This window comes from Ciconia boyciana, chromosome 3 (assembly GCF_034638445.1).
Source record: "Ciconia boyciana chromosome 3, ASM3463844v1, whole genome shotgun sequence".
Classification (NCBI taxonomy): Eukaryota; Metazoa; Chordata; class Aves; order Ciconiiformes; family Ciconiidae; genus Ciconia; species Ciconia boyciana.
Window position 1 is genome coordinate 62,134,459 of NC_132936.1, and position 19,373 is coordinate 62,153,831.

The 19,373-nt window shown below is 36.8% G+C and overlaps 1 protein-coding gene and 1 long non-coding RNA gene across 4 annotated transcripts in view; one reads left to right on the forward strand and one right to left on the reverse strand.

Moving 5' to 3' along the window:
• On the reverse strand, positions 1–12,014 carry TMEM244 (transmembrane protein 244). Its single transcript, XM_072857906.1, has 6 exons — positions 11,982–12,014; positions 7,024–7,109; positions 6,383–6,456; positions 2,851–2,976; positions 1,001–1,045; positions 1–115 (listed from the first exon to the last, which is right to left on the reverse strand). Exons 1-6 carry the CDS (start codon positions 12,012–12,014, stop codon positions 21–23), a joined length of 459 nt encoding a protein of 152 aa, XP_072714007.1. The 3' UTR covers positions 1–20.
• LOC140650039 (uncharacterized) overlaps positions 3,754–19,373 on the forward strand; it is a 25,798-nt gene continuing 10,178 nt past the window's right edge. Inside the window, exons 1-6 of one of the 3 annotated variants that reach the window (XR_012041831.1) lie at positions 3,754–3,896; positions 6,075–6,191; positions 7,869–7,970; positions 11,851–11,878; positions 11,993–12,114; positions 16,928–17,086. This is a non-coding gene — a long non-coding RNA (uncharacterized lncRNA). Of the gene's footprint in view, positions 3,897–6,074; positions 6,192–7,868; positions 7,971–11,850; positions 12,115–16,927; positions 17,087–19,373 lie in introns of all 3 variants that reach the window. The other 2 variants (XR_012041830.1, XR_012041829.1) reach the window with 2 other exon arrangements.

The following is a 19,373-nucleotide window of genomic DNA, read 5'->3' on the forward strand; positions in this document are numbered from 1 at the left end:
GCAAGTTTTAATTTTCCTTTTCAAAAATCATCTAGAATTGGGTAAATGAAGTTGTCTTTGAACAAGCAGTACGCCAAAATCTGTCCTCCACAAATCATTGAAATTACTCCAGATCCTGAAATAAAATTTATGACTGTTTTATATTATTTTTTATAGCAGAATATAAATGTTATGATAAAACTTTAAACAGACATTCTTTTTATCTTCAATTTTTTAAAAATGGACTGTCTACTTAAACATTTTGCCCAAGGCTTTAACCACCTACAAAGATATCAGCCTCAGCAGCTGCTGATGCAAAACCAGTTGCAGGACAGGGAATTTATTTGCCTGTCCCCATCATTTAGGAATTTACTGCAGCTGTCGATGCTTGTTATCCATCATACAAGAAAGAAGAGCAGAAGCCAGTCCTTTTCCCTTAACTATTTTTCACGATAATATATTCTAATACAAAGCTATGCTTTTAATTTTACAGAAAATTAAACATTCAGAAATGTAGGCTTGCCATTCACTCTAAGGAAATGTGATGACTGGGATTTATCTATCTCATCTATCATACGTGCCTCTGCATAGTGTTTATAAAAATTGCCTCTGAAGGTGCCTGTTTCTTTCCATTGATTATAAAGGGTACCAAGGAAGACTAGTTTGGGCAACTGTCTTTTTGACACCTAAATTAAGTGAGAAAGTTTGATTAGTCAGGACTTAATCATGGTTTATTTCAAGAACATGAGCGTATCTGCTGTTTGTTAGCAAGATTAACATAAGCTGAGTACATTCTGGTCTTAAAACAGAAGATTTTTTTAAGGCAAGGCAAATGTTAGCCCAGTGTTACTTGCCTGTGTCATTAAAAGAAGTGTAAATTCAAAGCATATATTTCTTCTTTAAATGTTGACAATTCTCAAATTAGCGAGACAACAGACATTTAATAGAAACAATTCATACTGTAAATACTAACTTTCTACACAGAGTCTAACAATTTAAACTTTAAAGAATGTAATTATACCTAATGCCAGCCACCAGTGTAACGTCAGGGGGAATTCGGACATAACTGAGAAGACATAACAAGGAGAAGAAAAGGAGAAATGTAAATTTTTAAACAATAAGGATGGGGACATGCAAACATTACATTATGTTATCAAAGGTCTGCTTAGTTAAGTTTCATAAATTACACACTTTACATTTATTGAAATTGCAAATGCATATTTAGGTCCTGATCATTCAGATGCTTGGTCATACCATTAAGCTTAGCCTGGTGAGTGATCCCACTGGAAGGCAAGTCTTAAACCTAATAAGTGTGTGCTAAATGGAGCTCTTTCTTAGACTCTCTGCGGAAGAAATGCCTTTTCTATTACTTACCTGTACACGGTTTAGCACAACAAAGACACCGATCCCCTGGTAGAGTGCCTACATATTGCTGCAATCCAAATAAATTAAATAAACATTTTCAGTTTAATGGGTGATGCAGTGCATGAAAGGCAGTCTGGGTGCGCACGCTGCATGTTAGCACTATTGCACAGCATGCTCTCTCCTGTGTCAGGCACTTGCCCTTGCAAGTGCAAGCTGACCCACATCCCCACTGTATGATCAACTGAAGGGCCATTATATGACCCAATATTGCCACCCCCAAAAAAGCTGACAGGGCTGTCGAGGTAGTAAAGTGAGCTGGGAGGCACCCTGCATGTGCTGGCAGCTCAGAGTCAGCCAGCAGAGCTTTCGTTGGCCATTTGAAAGAAACAATAACAAATCTGGGGTTGTTTGGACATTGAAATGCATCATCTAATATAATGATAGAAGATACCTTCCTGTAGAAATTATATACAACGCACTTTTTGACAAAGTTTTTGTAAATTCCTTGATTTAAATACGGAAGTTATTAATAAGGAATTACAGTAGCTTAAATTCCAGGAAATCAAATTCAGTAGAGGAGAAATTATGGTTAATTTTTTAAGATGCAGTCTCTGTTGGTCTCTGGCTTAACTTGTCATGGGAACTGGGGAATCCCTGTCTGTATAAAGTGCTAAAAGACAAATGGACAAAGCATTGGGAAATGGAATATGAATTCTTATGTAGTAGGGAGGGAGTCCTACTTTGTCAGTGGTATTTTTCCTATTTCTAAATTCTAGAATAAAAATACTAAGCTCATTGTTAGAGGAGACGAGAATCCCCAAATGGGCTCTGGCAAGGATGGGGTTAAAATATATTTCCTAATCAGCCATAGCAGCATTCTTCTAAACAGCATGAGAAGAGGGAGCAGGTTACCAGGGACTGGCAAAAAGGGATGACGAGTCTCATTTACAGCAGCCAATTCTTTTCCTTTTCTTTCCTTTGAGGGGAAGAGTTTCAGGGGAAAATAGATGCTTCGGTGGTAAAATTCTTTATTTTCTTCAATGAGGTTTAGTTCAAATGATCTAACTTTAAAACTTTGAATCGGCTTTGCTGAAGCAAGCCTCATTTTTACTCTGAACTCGAGCTGAAGTGTTAATGAGTAGATCTTAAAGTGTCAGGACATGGACCACTATTAATTTCCTGTTTTAGAGAAAAACGCACTTCCCAGATGCTGAAATTGTATCTAGGCTGGATCTGTTTGATATGAACTGTTAGATTACAAACTAAAACTCTGAATTCTTGATAAGAAAATAGTGTTCTAAAATTCTGCAACAAAACCAGAATTTAGTTTTAAATGGCACAATTTAAATACATGCATGAGTCAAATAGATGGAAAATAGAGATATGCATTTACTTAGCTTTAAGGAAAAATGATTAAGTTAGTCCAGTAATACAGTAGATGAATCATAGTTGATTGGTCCTTCAATTTGTGATACTGTGCATATATTTAGCAGTAAACTGACTTACCGACTGAAGTTATGATGATATGAATAATAGTAACTGTTACAGCATAATCCCAAACCCATTCTTCCACAACCAGGGCAAACAGCAGACCACAAATGAAGAAAGTTATTTCCAACGATATCACAAGAACTGTAAATGAAAATAAGATATTTCAAGCACAGTTTTGAAAGGTTTTTTCCCATATTCAAAATGGTAGCAAAAGGAAGTTAAAATGTCTGAGATAGTTACGCAAATTATTTTTACAGGATCAAATATTACACTAATGTTTTCATTATAAAGTTCATTGCTGATTTTGCAAAACATGAGAATTAACAGGATCATGACCAGTGACAGGATTATGACCAGTTTATATAGTCTAGAGGAGAAATGGTGTGGAAATTTTACTTAGGGACCATCCACACTCTGCATATGGCACCAAATAGATTTGAGTGATAGAGACAAATTTTTCTCATCCAAAGCAGAATTGTGTGGTTAAGGGGTTATGTTTGGTAAGAAACTCCATAGCTTTCTCCCTGTCGACTTCATTGCATCATATATATATATGATATACACCAGAATATATATATACACCTCAGAACAATTTCAAGACAAGACACGCAAGGGGAGATAGAGCAGAGGGCCTACACGGTGAGCAGAGGCCATCCATCCATATGGGTCTCATGGCACATACAGGCAGGAGCCTGGCTTTTCTCAGTGCTGATAGCAAGGCTGACGCAGCTACCATGCACTCACCATGCCTGACATTCAGCAGCTCGCTCTGTGTTGTGTTAAACCACAAATGGGGATTACCAGCAAAGTGATAATAACTAAACTGTGCTGCCAAAAGAGACTATTAAAGTTATCTGATCAAGAAAATTCCTTCTCTTGGTGATGAAATGGTGCATTTCTGTCCCCTGGCGCTTTCTCCCCAGTGTGCTGAGCCATGCTGTGCCACCAGCCTGCGCTGACCACCTCCCCTGATGCGGGCACAGCTCTGCAAAAGCAATGGCAGGGGCAAGCCGCGGGCAGGAAAACAGTCTGGAAGGCACGGAGCAGCTACGCTGGGAAGGGTGAGGAACCTCATCTGGTATTTGATGAGCTGTAGTCTTTGACACAGCAATGGAGTGGTGCTTCGCTTTCAGCTTGTTTACTTGCTACAATGTGTAATGGGATCAAAAATTATCACCTTTAGGGTGAAGTTTGACGTTATGCTCGGTGGCTTTATGCAGGGGGCTGAATGTAAAATGCGGGACGTCTCTTCTAGCTGTAGTCCTGAATTCCCATGCAACAGGCCATAATTGTGCAATTGTAATTCAGATAATTTTCCATCTAAATGCATTTTGTTCTTATTTTTAAGTACACGGGCATACAAAAGTCACATTTTTAATGGAATTATTTATTTTTTTACTATTACAGTGATGTAATACCCAAGATTACTGTAGCTGAGAGTAGAGACCATTGTTATTTTTTCACTGTTGTCCTGGTTTCGGCTGGGATAGAGTTCATTTTCTTCCTAGTAGCTCGTGTAGGTATAATGCTGTGTTTTGGGTTTAGTATGAGAATAATGTTGATAACACACTGATGTTTTTGTTGTTGCTGAGTAGTGCTTACACTAGTCAAGGACTTTTCAGCTTCCCATGGCCTGCCAACGAGAAGCTGGGAGGGGACACAGCTGGGACAGCTGACCCAAACTGACCAAAGGGATATTCCATACCATATGGCGTCATGCTCAGTATATAAAGCTGGGGGAAGAAGGAAGGGGGGGGACGTTTGGAGTGATGGCGTTTGTCTTCCCAAGTCACCATCATGCGTGATGGAGCCCTGCTGTCCTGGAGATGGCTGAACACCTGCCTGCCCATGGGAAGGAGTGAATGAATTCCTTGCTTTGCTTTGTTTGCGTGCGCAGCTTTTGCTTTCCCTATTAAACTGTCTTTATCTCAACCCACGAGTTTTCTCACTTTTACTCTTCCGATTCTCTCCCCCATCCCACCCGGGGGGGAGCAAGCAAGCAGCCATGTGGGGCTTAGTTGCCGGCTGGGCTTAAACCATGACAACTGTATTTAATTCATACATTTGGCAGCATTTTGTGCCTTTTACTTTTATTCTTTTCTGTATAGGATGAATTAGTTCCTACTGTAATATGGGTCTTTCACCCAGCAGTTTAAAAAATGTAAAAAATAATAAGAAGATAACTGGAAAACAACATGTAGTTAGGAAAATAGGAAATAACACTTCAAAAAATTTAATGTTTGACAAATGCATTTTAGGTTTTTTAGTTTATTATAGTTCATGATGGTAGTATCCCTTTAAATTTTGCCAATAATTTTATAATTTAGAAAGTATGCTTAGTGTAGACAGATGCTCTGTAAACTTTTTTACAAAACTGGGCCAGTAATGATACCTCAGTTCTGAGCTGACTTCCATTTTTACTTTGAGGTTATCTTCTAAGTTTTTAACAGGCATGAGTGAGACCCTTGAGTAAACTAATTCTCATTTGCAACATCATTCAGGGAGCTTCGTTCTGTCTGCGTGCCCATAGACTTTAAACAGATCCTGTTTTGTTTTGCTATTCTATCCATGTTATTTCATCCCGTGGACAGAAAGGAGGATGGAATACTAACCGGTTGCATGATATAGTTGCTGTCTTTGGCATATAAACATGCTGCATCAAACTAGCTGATAAAATTTTTGGGAAAAAAAATCATACTGAGATACAGTAATTACGTTAGGGCCCTGCAAAGTAATTCTAATGGAATATGATTTAATTTTCTTTTCCATTGCTACAACTGAAATGCTCTTTTTTAATCTGAAATCAGTATTGACACTGTACAAATATCCATGCATTTTTATTACTCTCTTTAACCTGATGAACTAAACAATTTACTTTTGAGCTTTACTTACTTTACTGATAGATGATGTGGTTTGCCTTTGTAAAATGGATTACAAATCAGGTAAAATTCATGTATGCATGTAATTTTTTAGGAATGACAGTTTAGGAAAGAGAATATATTTTGAAAGCTTCAGACAAAAATGCAGAAATCTGTTTTAGCATATATAAAGATATGTTTAGGGATTGAGCTACAATCAAACCCTGAAATTCTAATGCCCACTGTATTTAGGCATTACCAAAGCAAGATTTCCAGTAGTTGAATGTGACCTGTTACTCAGATCTGGATCCAATATGGTTCATAAGAAATTCACTGCAGTATGAAAATTAAATTTAACAACTTTGTGGAGGATCTTTACAGAGAATAGGTAATTGTTCTGCAATGAAAATGAAGCATCCTGCCAAAGCAGCACGTTTTCTTCAGATGATGCAAGATCAGAAGAACAACTCAAGGAAAAGCCTAACAATCGCTTGAATGGTGAGTAGCAATACAGAAATGAGAAGTGCAAGGAAGATGAATAAGCATTTAAATGCAGTGTAGTTAAAATACAGAAATCATTAGTATTACTAAAACAGCTTTAAAATACTGTCCATAAGGAACACAAGTTTACATCCAGATACAATCTATTTTCTTGGCTGGGAAAAAAAACAGAAACAAACTTCAGTTACCTAAATAATATGGGTTAATCCATGAGGGATTTGTCTTAAAATCAAAAGGTGCCAAAGCATCCAGCATTTTAATCCTGTGGAAATAGAATGAACAAATATAACCAGAGATTTTCAATAAAGCCTTCGTGATTATATGACATATTATGGGTGCTTTTAAATACAATTTCAGATGGAATACTCTGGATTTTTACAAGCTCTCTATGTTCCATTGCATGTTGTGGTCTTGCCCTTGTACATGGTGTCCATGATCTCCGCTTGTATTTAAGACATGTCTGGCACTATACATGCTAATCAATAACTTCCTAAGGGAATATAATTTGTCTTTTTTATCAACTGTAAAATCTTTCTTTTCCTTTTTTTATGTCATCTTTTCTCTTACGTTCATTTATTTACACGGTGCAAGTGCAAGGAAGCAGATTAGAAGCAGCATTGCGTATTAGTTTTCAGTCTCCATTTGCCAATTTGTGCACTTGAACAAAGGTCCAGGTACAACAACTCAACTGAATTTGAAGAATGTGTTCACAGAATAACTGGGACTGGATGCCTCCAGTCTGGATGCCTCCTCTACAGAGTCAGAGCCCTACCAACTATATCCAGTTGTTGTATGCCCTCATATTAGACTAAAGACAAGGAAATCTTACTTGAATACTGCAAAGCACACAGATAGGACCACATAGTACACCGTGTAGAAAACTACCATGCATATCAACAGGTTCACCAGAACAACCTGCAAAAGGGAAAAAAACAGTAAAACCTAATGCCATGTTTATATTAGGTACATAATTGTCAGAAAATAATTCCAGATTTCTATCAATCATAATGTGGAACCTCACACACATTTAGAAAATGAAATATTTAGACGGAATTTTTGCTGTTGCCAATTACATAAAAGCTGTTAAAAGCTCTTTGGTACATTTCGGCTCCTAATGTGTGGTTACAATGTACGGTTCTTTGTTTTTATTGTATTTTATTGTATACCAACTGCTTCTTGAATTTATAAGTGTTCGGAGACTGAGAAGCACATTTCTTGATACTTATTACACAGGAAGCCTTGAGAGTTTAAGATCATCCAGATGCTTAACTAAACCTAGTTTTTAACTTAAAAGAAATGCCATCCTTTTAAGCATGTTGAAACCGTATACAAATAAAAATGTAGAAAATTGTAAAGCAGTAACTGTTAAGTTTCCCAGCCTCTAGAAAACGTCATCCCAGTGCTTACTTCCAAAGGTAAGGATGTAGAAATGAGTAACAAGGGATATCTGTTACATATTTTTCAAAGTTCAATTTTTGGGAATTAGTTCTAAATAAATTCCGACTCCAAATTGAAAAAAATACTCCTAAAAATACAAGTTTCATAAAGCAATTACTATCTTATGATCAAATACTCTGTCTTTAAATAAAAGAGAAACGGTATCTAGAGAATGATACAAATACTTTATTTCTCCTAAGATACCTTATTATCACTATTTCTTTCATTCCATTTCAGTGTCTTCATTTCTAAACTGAAGTTTCAGAAGCAATGCAGCCAGAGGAAAACCTGTGAGCCTTCAGCTGATGAAGTTCATAAAATGCCTTGAGATCCTTTCAGGTGAAGCACAATTCACATATCTCAGATCATCTAAGTTGGCTTCCTGAATTATGCAGACCCTAGGACTTGTATTAATTCCTACACATATAATGTAAAATTATGTTTTGAAGGTTAATGTGTTCTGGTAATAATAATAGAGCCTTGCTAATGCAGAACACTTTAATTTCTGTTTTTCTGTGATGATATAATGACATTCCAGGTGCTTATTTGGGTTTTTATTTTTTTAAAGGGAAACATGGGACATCAGGACTAGGGATGTCTATGCATCAAACCTGAGCAACTGCTTTGGCAATATTGTGCGCTTGCTTAAGAACATGAAACTGAATATGTTTACTACAGTCTGGTAGAGTGATCAGTAAAATCAGTTTTTCTTTTCTATAGACTCCAGATTGTCTTGTATTTTCTCACACTAGCTAGTGCTAGTGCTTTCCTCTTTTTTAACTTCTTTGTATCTTTCCTTTTTAATTGGCCATTTTTTAAACTCCTGACTTTCTTTATTGTTTCATTTTCCTCTCTGCCTATCCCCTCCATCCTGCATCTTCTACTCTTTAATTTTCTCCAAAAGATATAGATAGAAAGCAGTCATGAGAAAGACAGTGACTGTAGAGAGAATTGCTATCAGTTTCATATTGTCCATCTTTAATATTGTGCTACATGATGCTTTACAATGGAAAGATGTGTGTCTACATTTTGCTTTCTTATATTAAAGCATTCCAGTTTCAGTTTCTGTTTTAGGAGCAGACTATTGTATAAAGTCTTAGCCCAGGTACAACACATGTAATGAGTTAAGAATTTTCTTGCCCTTCCTCCAGTTTGGTTATCAAGTATTTGAAACTAGCAATGGGTGTTTATCTGACTCCTCTGGTAAGACCTCCATTGATCTCCAAACTGTGATACATTATGCAATAAGGGTAACATCATTACTATAGCGATTCCATTATTAAAAAAATACACTTGGACATGTAAATGTGGGTCCTAAGCCAGCAAATTTTTGTGTGCCCTGCAAGATCCCTTGAGATCAATAGAATTGAGCTGATAGCAAATGAGTTTGAAAGTTTTGATGTTTTACAGGACTTCTTGCAATTCAAAAATAAATTTAAAATGGAAAAATGAAGATTAACATGATGAAATATTCCAAATACAGGTATTCATTCAGAAGGAAATCCACAAAAAGTGGCCCTGCATAAATGAAGTAGTAAAATATAGAAGACTGGATGCAATTTTTCAGTGTATCAGAATGGCAAGCAATCAATATGGAGTAACATAGTGAAGCATTATATCAATGCAAAAGAAGCTGGAGTTAATCTCTGAATAGTGACACCATATTTACAATGGGATTAATTTTAGGAAAAATAGGTAACAACTAATAGAGGGATAGGACTCATTTCTAAAGAAAGGTAAAAGGAATCACATGTGTGTAGGTTGATTACAGGGACTGAGTTAGGGGAAATAATAATTGCATATTCATAACTAGAAAGGAAGAGGAATTATTTGGAGGACAACTAAGACTAAAGGAATGAAACCAAAACCCAAATGTATAAGATACTGCAAAGTTTCAAAAATCATTTCCCTTTTGCAAAGTTTGAAAGAGACTTGCTCTTTTTATTTGCTCTTATTCAAGAATTTTTATCAAAACTGGTTATTGAGTGCCCTTATCATTTTGGGGCATTGAGGGGGGATTTTGAGGATAAAGTTGGATAATGTTCTTGACAAGTGATTCAAAATTAATAAAGAAAAGAAGAAAAGGTATAGAATATTTTTTAATGTCCCCATTTTTAAATAAAACTCAATTGGCAGGTGAGATTGCAGTGAAAAATGTAAAACATAAGGCAGCTCTAAAGTGTAATTTCCATTTTGATTTAGTTTGTTATATGCTGGTAAAAGGAGCCTTTATTCAAGGAGATAGTGATTCTGAGAAGGGCTGTAGATGAGCATTCGTTCATACTAGCTCGTTTTTATGAGCTTCTCTTGCAATACTGGGACACAAAGCAAGCTCTTAAGGCTTCGGGTTTTAAGGTGGGAGAGTATGAATAGAAATAAGGAAGTATTACCTCTAAACAGAGCACTGGGAAGACAAAGTGGCATCCAATTTAGTGTCAGCAATTTTTAAAGTATGTTAAGAAATTAAGAAGGTGCAGAGAATAGCCACAAAAGGGAGCTGATGGCTACATTTTCTTTTTCATTAGGACTACAGCCCTAAAGAGGTCAATCTGTTTAGCTCTGAGGGCTGATTTGATTATGATGGATAAGTACCTTCACAGGCAGAAAATACCAGGTTCTTAAGGGCTCTTTAATCTATCAGAAAAGCCACAAGAAGTAAACAGCTGCAAGTTATAGCTAGACAAATTAAAAAGATGCATGAAGGACATTTTTAAATGTACAGGCAATTAGCCAATGGAACAAACTGCCTTTGGAAATACTAGATCCTTCAAAGCAAAACCAGATGCCTCTCTGGATGAAGCTTCACTCAAACATCTCTAACGTTCACTTCTGGCCTTAGTTCTCTTTGAATGGTTGTGTGGTAGGTAATGTATTTATGGAACCATCTGACATTGACAGAAGTGTGGATACTGTGAATTTAGCAAACTACTTATTTTTATATTGCTAAATTTTGTAAAGTGCTAAATATTGAATAGTGCATCTATCTCCCACAAGGAGAGAGATCAAGGAGCTGTAGTTTCTAATGCAATAGGAGAGAAGTTCATCATGCCTGTACAAACTGATATTTGTCAATAAGTAAATGTCCAAGACAGCCTTACTATTTTCTTCTTTCCCTACATCAAAACAAAGCCAAGCAAAAACTGAGAATGATTTATCTCTTCAGGCAGGTTGGTCTGAGGGCTAAATATGGCTTTCCCATTTCCACTGTCTTTAGTCTTATTCTAAATGAAAACTGGCCAAATAATCCATTTGATCCCTTCTTTTCCATGGTGTACACTACGGTCACTGTAATGTTAATTGACTACAAAGTCACGTGCAAGTTTGGCAGCCATGCTACCTCCTACCCCCCTCGAAGTATCTCTAAGCATTGGAAGTTTAATCTTTGGCACATTTTTGGTGGGAATCATTTTCATTCCATTGCTCTGAGCAGATGCACATTTCCTGTAATTCTCCTTTATCTGCTGCCCCTCCTGTACCAACTGCCTCCTTGAAGGCTTATCTGCTCTAGATGTAGATTTGTACTGTAATAAAAGTGGTGAGACAGGACTGAGGTGAAAATCACAGAGCTGAAGGACGGCTGTGAGCCAATGACCTGTTGAGCTCTAATTACAGTAGGTAAATTTCCAGCCTCTCTTGAAGTCAGCGACAAACTTTCACTGGCGTCAAAGGCCCGGGATTTTTCTCTTTGTACCCAGAATATTTCTAGTCCCTGTCTCAGGGATGTAGTGATGTATTAGGTATAGCATGCTTTGCTCAGTCGAATAAGCTAAAGAAATCCATGCAGCTCGGTGCTAAGAATATATTCTTAAAAGAATAACATGAAAATGAAAACCCTTTGAAAATCTTCCAGTTGTATTACATTCCACTTCATTTTTTTCATTTGAGCTTTCCACTGAAATTTAAATATATATTTTTTAAATCTCAGAATATGTTGTATTTTCAAACTATTTTTTCCCTTTCTAATTCCTGAAGTATTTCAAAGCAAAACCCACAAGTTAAAAACTACAGAGTCATTTATTATATGCTAAAACAACTTAAAGAAAGAATTTTAGGAATACACCAGTGTCATCAAATGTAGGATTTTATTAGACCCTTCCAAGGGTTATATCTCATAAATGGAACTACATCACATATTTTGAAATCCCTTTTATAAGATGTACTTTGCAGTACTTACTACCAGCACTCTACTATAAAGTGTCCTTTTCATTTTGTTTTTTAGGAAGAGAAGACTGAAGAACACTCTTACTGTAAGAATGAAAGCAACTGCTTTTTCAAGCCCCACAGTAGCTGTCTAATTCTCTAAATACTATCCAGTGACATACAACACTAAACAAACTCAATTCCCTTTACCTTGGTTTCAGCAGTTTTGACCTTGAGAGCCATGGACACATGATGAGTGAAAGGAAGTGCTGTTGCTATATTCCATATGCCAATGCCAGCAGGAAGAAGCAGCTGTTTTTCACCCCAAAAAACATTCTTATAGGTGAGTATAGGACAGAGTGAGGCGAGTTGATTGGATTAAACTAAATTGAGACAGAAGCCATCTGCGAGCTAACTGTAAGCCGCTGAAGAGCAAAGAGAAAATCCTACTAGCTCATTTAATGTTCATACTTTCATAGCTACAGTCAGCCAAAGCATATCTATAATATAATTTGACTATTTAGAGACAACTTTATTAATATTGTTTTCTGCCTTCTATTTGCTTTTTTCAGCATTCATTTGATCACAGTTCCTTGGGGTTATTATACCTTTCTACTTTTAATTAGTTTTACAATTCCTAACATTAATTCTATTGACTATAGATGTGAAAAGGTACATTCTTCACAATGTTCTTTGCTAACATTTTTCTTCTGACTATCGCTTTATTACATCGAGTATAATTCACATTAAATTAGGTATAAATAGGTTAAGAATGCCAGACTTATGTTACGACTCTTCTTCTTTTCCTGAACCATATTTTGTTCCTTCAGCAGAATGAAATTTAGTATGCTCTAGAGCAGATCCAACTTCTACTGAGCAGTTCCTTAATGGATTCAGATTTGACTTTTTACAGACACATTATGATTCAGTATGCTGTGTTATTGGGAAAAAGGAGATCATACAAGGGAACACTTATGAAACTGAACCAAGCACGACCTTTTTTTTTTGCTATCACTAACATAATATGTGCAAGTTTCATTAAGTTTTTTTACACCTTTTTAATCATACAAAATAAATGTTATCTGCCTTAAAATGTAGTCTGCACTCAGCAAACAAGAGCTTTTGCTCATGGATTCGATAGCTCCAGATTGTGAATACTGTCAGGGAAATTACTGGTAGTATTGTGTGAAATTCCTTTCTGTGCAAAATGCTAGCACAAAAATCTGTACATCAGTTAAATCCTATTTTGAGGGCTGAAGCGATGTCAAAGGAATAGACTGAAGCAAAATAAAAAAAAGTAAAAATTACTTTGCTTAAATGGTTGCAATAGTTATAAGTAGCAAATTAATGAAGAAATATTGGCTTTAGTAATTAAAAAATATTGGAAAAGGAACAAAAGGTTTCATTCAGAGAGCATCCTATCTACCCCAAAGTATCAGCTGAAAACAGCCATGACCTAAAATTAATTTGCATAAACGTTTGCAGTAACTCTAAGTAGCAAGATAATTGAAAAAGTAATGGATTGCATTAATCTAAGACCATTATTAAACATAACAAGAGTTTACATTCACTGACTGACTTCTTCACAAAGAGTCAATTTAACCAGACAAAGATTGAAGATAGAACCAAAGTCACTGAGTTTGACTGAAATGTAATGGAAGCTGTAGGCATGGGTTTGTTAGGGAGACTAAGAGGTTCCTCCTATTCCTATCGCACAGTTGAAAACTTTAAATACTCTAAAAGGAAGGATAATATTTCTGTTGCGTCCTTGCTTCAGGATCGGAAGCACCAGAACTGTGGTAATCCCGTGAACAGGAGCAAATCAAAATTGGGAGTGGCAGAAACTGTGTGTGACCCAAAACACTGAATCACCCAATAGTGAATGTTAACGGAAGAGATGTTGTGTTGCTGTTAGCAAAATGCCAAGATAATGGAATAATCTTGTTTTGTATTTCTTATTTTCTTCAAATTCTTTTTTACTGGGTCAGCTATAGGAAATACGACAAGTCCTATTCAGCAGCGGGAGACAGAAGACAAGTTTTAATAGAGGTTAAAATAAATGATCTATTTTGGTTTCAACGAGCCCTACTTTTAAATACAGACCATTTTCTGAAGCATTATGCTAGAGATTTTTCTTAAGGTTATGAGGAAAAACATCACTCCATTACATTTGAACCCCTGGAGTTTGTGCTGGTTTGCCTTATGGAAACACACAGGAAACAGTTACTTTGGTAGGATATCGATGCCTTGCCCTCACCTGTTTAAGAATACTTAATAAATACTGTTATTTGGCATTTGGCTGTACCCATGTACTTTCTTTGTAGTGATATGTAATGGACAAGAGTTAAGAGACAGTGACAAAAGCATAAGTGCAGACAATTGCAGAACAGAGAATAATTAAAGACACCTTTTGAAAGTGAAATTAAGGATACTTCTATAGGGCAGTATCTCTTTTAAGAAACTGATAATGGCACGTAATACTATCCAGGCAATACCTAGTTCCTATCTGCTACCTGGGCCAAAACAAAAAGTCAATTTGTAATAATGAACTGTGAGAAAATTTTTATAAAAGCTTCCTGCTAAGTTTGCTGCCTGAACTTATTACTTACAGGGTTTTTTTAGTATGTTCCCATTTAAGCCCACAATTTATGATGCTGTTGAATAGCATGGCAAAAACAATTAACAGCAATTTGAAGAACTATATCATACAGCAATATTACATGAGTATCTCTCATGGAAGTTAACAGGTAATCTGTGTTGCTGTTACACTGATTGTGCTACAGCACACTGGGCCTTAACATGTAGGGCTAGACCCAGGATCACGTTTCTTAGGTAATTCCAAAAATAGAAAAACATCTTAAAATCAGGGAAATGACTAAAACCCAAGGTATGTTGATTCATTATAATGGAAACTTTAAGAAAATACAAAGATCAACCTAATGGATGCTGTCTATGTTGTGTGGTGAGAAATGCTTAATTAACTGAAGGATGATGACATCAAAACATGTGTACTCTGTCTCCATCTGCTGATAGGGAGGAACTATACTCACATTGTGTATGAGGGTAGAAGAGCTTGGGGGAAAAAAAAGTGGCCACTGTTCTTGTTCTTTTACTGCAGTGACTGGAAGACTCTGACAATGCAGTGAAGGGAACTCGATGAAAATGCGTTTTTGAAAGAAAAAAAAAAGCACTAAAATTTATTGACTTAGCATGTGTTACAACTTTAGCAAATATAGCTTCATTGTATCCTATGAAAGACAACCCACAGAATTTGGTGTTGATTGTATATGCATTATACAGTCTTAATATGACAGCTTGGCACCCATATGGAAGGAGCTGGAATTGTGTGAGGTCTAGGCTCTACCTCCATGAGAATTAAAGCAATCAGGTTCTTTCCTTCTTTCACCTCAGTTGCAGATGGATAAATTTTGAGGGACGGGGAATCTGAGAATTAAGTGGAAGCAGGAATGTGCTTTGAATGTATCAGTCTATTATTTGTTCCAAATTTTGTTGGATCACTTTTAACAATGCCCTCATTCCTGATAATATCATGTAGAAAAGCTTTCAGTATAATTGATGAAATAAGAGTGAATTTTAGGGACTTTCAGCTCCTGAAAAGTTGTCTCCTTGAATTTCAGTGTAAAAGCTCATGAACTCTGAAATGCTCATATTACTAAAAGAATTCAACTCAAAAAATTGGTATATTTCTTTCTGATCTGCAAACTTGAAATGATTTGGATTCTTTTAGAGATAATTAACCCCAATGAGCTACTTGTATCTAAGGATTTGGCTTAATTAATAGCAAAAATAGTAAACAACATCTTTTGTTTTGTTAACTGACACTATTGGCTTTGTGAACAAATTCCATATAAAGCTTGAAAGTATTGGCAAAGGAACAAATTTAGTAGGCTTTATTTATTCAAACTAGAAATTAATTTTATTGTTTGTGAATGGTGTGGGATTGATAGAAGTGAAAATGAAGTCTTCTGTTTATCCAGAGCAAAGCAATAACACAATTGCAGCAATGTAAACTTTCCACCCTGGCCCCACTGTATGTCTAAGAACCAAGTTTAATTGTCTGTATTTAAAAAAAAATCAATATTTGGCCTTTCTGCTGAGCTTAATGTGCTGATTACCACAAGCCTACATTTTGAAGATATTCTGGCATCTCCACTAGTGTTAGTGGGAATTTTTGATGAGTACACTGAAGCACTGAAAAATCTTTTTAGGACTAGACCTGCAAAAACTGAGGAGTGGGTTGCAAAATTGCTGCTACTGCTAGAGGAAAATATACGGTGCTGGATCGAACAGCCTGAGAGAGGCAAGGCTGTTGCAGCTCCATGCCCCTAGGTCCAAACAGTAGTGAGGCTGAAGATGTATTCCCAGTAAGCACACACACACAGAGCATACATACATCACATACATGCATATATATATATATATATATATACACACATGTATGCCACACAGATCACAGACAGGCACATGGAGAACTCACGCAAACACAGTCTCATCCTGCTTCCCTCTCTGGCTCCTCTGGGCTTGTGGAGATGAACCGATGGCTCTCCTTGATGAGCCTGGGAGCAGCCCATCATGGTATTATCTGGGCTCCCCCTCAGACATTGCCTCTCTGTGCTCTTTCGTGGGTGTGCAGATGGGCTGTTGCCACATAACCTAACAGCTACCAAGCCTGTTTTTCCACCATTTGAAAAAAACAAAATCTAGCTGACAGGATATAATGGGTGATTTTGGAATGGTTGAACATTTTATGGGATTATCTATTTTATAACTGATTCAATTATAAATTTTATACATTATGTGAAAGCTTAACAAGTAACAATACACTATGTGTATCCTAGTACCATAAAAGTGCCAGGAAGGCTCCTGGGCCACATGGCATGGCATGACCAGTGTGTACTCTACCAGACAGCGTGGCTGCCCACAAGCTGCCCGGTGGTGTAACCCAGGCCTGTGCCAGCCTCCCCAGTTGTGCTCACTGGCGTGGGCAAGAACCTTTTCCATCATCATTTAATTTAATGTGCAATCCCATTTCTGTGCCCAAGAATGTTCCCAGTCACTATTTTAATTTACTGGGGTAGATGTAACTGTAGAGTCTCTATGAAATGACCTAACGGTCTCATTTTTGTTCATTGCAGGCAGGTGTCCCCAGCGCAGTAATACATGGCACTAATTAACCATCCCTTTCTGGCACTCTGAGGAGAGATACCAGGATTGATTGGGCATGGAAACTGAACTCCTTTTTCATTTGCAGAAGTGTACCTTCTGATTGAAAGGCTGATTCGAGCGCTGGCAAGGTAGTAGAAAGAAATTTGCACTGCCAATAGCTATCATAAATGTGTTAACATACAGCTGGGGGACTGCTGGGGAAGGACTATTGGGACACTTACACATTCACACGTTTCCCTTTGCTCTCCGAAGAGGGAGTTTAAATAAACCTGCCTCAGTGCTTTTACACTGGGTTCTTAGGATTGTGCAGTAAATTATTCTGCATGCATTCTGTCCTGTTCATGGAGTACACTTTCGCTGTTTCTCGGTATTTGAGGCAAGTGATTGGCTTAAAAACAGCAAGCTTGTGAGCAACAGATGTCCGTATAGAGGAGTCAGGATAAAGTATGCATTTTCTTATTAGATTGAAAAGTGCCACAAATTAATTATTTTTCTTATTTGCCATCTTTAGTTTGAACTCATTGCTTTAATGTGAGAAAATACAGAAATTCTAAAACTGAACTGATGTAGAATAAACCACATCCAGGATGCATTTCCATCTACAAAATTTTCTCATTTATCTTAATTTTTCTGCAGTCATAGATACACTGCATTTACCTAGAAAATAAAAATGTGTCCTGTTGAAACAATCATGTTATTCACATGCTTAAGTTCAGCAGGTTTGAAACAAGAATAAAGATGGCGCTGGGACGTCATCTGTTTTCAGACCTGTCATTTCTGGAGAAAAATTTCTTCCGTTGACAAGTAAAAAGGTATTTTTCCCAACTTTTCACTCCAAAAGCAATTTTGAATCTTCAAGTTAAGCACTCTAATAGGAGAGACAGCTTCTGCTCTCAGTTACACCTGTTGAACTCCATTATCTTCCGTTCTGCCCTAATTACATATAGACAAACTCATTCACTTGACCTCGTTGACCCTGCCATTAGAACTTTAATTAACTCTTGTGACCATGATTCATGGCCCAGAACAGAATGCAAGTCACTTTATCACAGCTAGGCTGGCAATCGGGGCTAAAGTGTATTTTTAATGAATTGAGCATTTGTCTGTGATCACTGAATGGGAGGTTGAATACAGATGCATTCAGTAACTCAATGAAACATCTATGTATATTTATATTTTTGACTACTACAGTGTAAGCAGACACATCATTAAGCTCAGAAACCTGATAAATTCTCTCATCTAAAGAATTTGTACTCAGTTTTACTGCTCCTCTGACATTAGATCCAGCTGATATTTGTCAGAAAACAAACAAACAAAATTGTATTTATGACATCTCCAAAACGTATTGCAACAGCTCTTTAATACAGCTCCAGTTTAATAAAATTCATTATTAAATGGTTCTCTGCAGGATAATAGCTAATGACATCCTAATACAAATTTCAGCAGCCTAAATCTTCTTTAAATCCATTTTTTTCACATCACATCGCTCAAGTTTTCAGTGTTTTGGGGATTCCCCTGTCAATTCAGGATACTCTAAAATTGGAGGACCTGTGTTCCTCTCTGACCTTTTGTCACCCTTTGGTTCCTGTCATTCACTGAGGTTAGCTACTGCTAGCTATTTGGCATGTCTTCTAGACTGACTGACGTCAGTTGGCTCTCGAGTTATTTCATCTCCATCATTATGGAATTGGCTCCCAGTAGAATTTAGACATGCAGGACTCGTATCTTTTTACTATTTTAAAATCAGGTCTAGGGACAATGTATTCTGGCACTGGGTTTAATGTTTTTTTAAGCTTCTTATGAAATTTATGGAATTCCTTGTGCAGAAGGAAGGGCAGAAGTCTTTGCCACTTCAAGTTTGAAGCAATGAGACATTTATCTGTATAATAAGATAACAGCATTTCCCTATGTCAGATACATTTCTTGTGTCATGACACATATGGTAATAATAGTAAAGCAAGGAAGAGTATAGTAACAAAGATCATTCAAGTACCACAAGCAGATAAATGTCCAGTTACTCTTAAGAATAGCCAAATTAGCCTTAAAAGTAGGGAAAATAAACCCACTTACGTAAGCACATAAGTGCTACCAGGCCATCCACACCAAAAAGTACATCTTTTTTGCATTTCCTGAGGAGATTCTGGTAGCTGCTTTGGGTTAGGAGGTATGGCATGTGGTCGCTAGCTGCGACTAGTCTTTCTATTAGTAACTCATAACCTTAATACAAACAAGCTGACTTGGCCATGTCTTTGCTTTTCCCACATGAGCAACTGCCATTCCAGTCACTGAGATGACTCAGGTAGGGCCACAGTTTGGCTACGTACAAATTTTCAGTGATAGCATTTCTTTTAATCCCAGAGAGACCGGCAGGAGAGGGAGATGTGTGAATTAGAAGGTGTCTAATCATCAGTATTT

Excerpts from the sequence above, each read along its gene's own strand:
- TMEM244 (XM_072857906.1), bottom strand. The coding sequence starts at position 12,014 with ATGGCTCTCAAGGTCAAAACTGCTGAAACCAAG. Across the intron at positions 6,457-7,023 it reads GTGTGCTTTGCAGTATTCAA|GATTAAAATGCTGGATGCTT; the intron begins GTAAGATTTCCT and ends CTATTTCCACAG. Across the intron at positions 116-1,000 it reads ACACTGGTGGCTGGCATTAG|GATCTGGAGTAATTTCAATG; the intron begins GTATAATTACAT and ends ATTTTATTTCAG.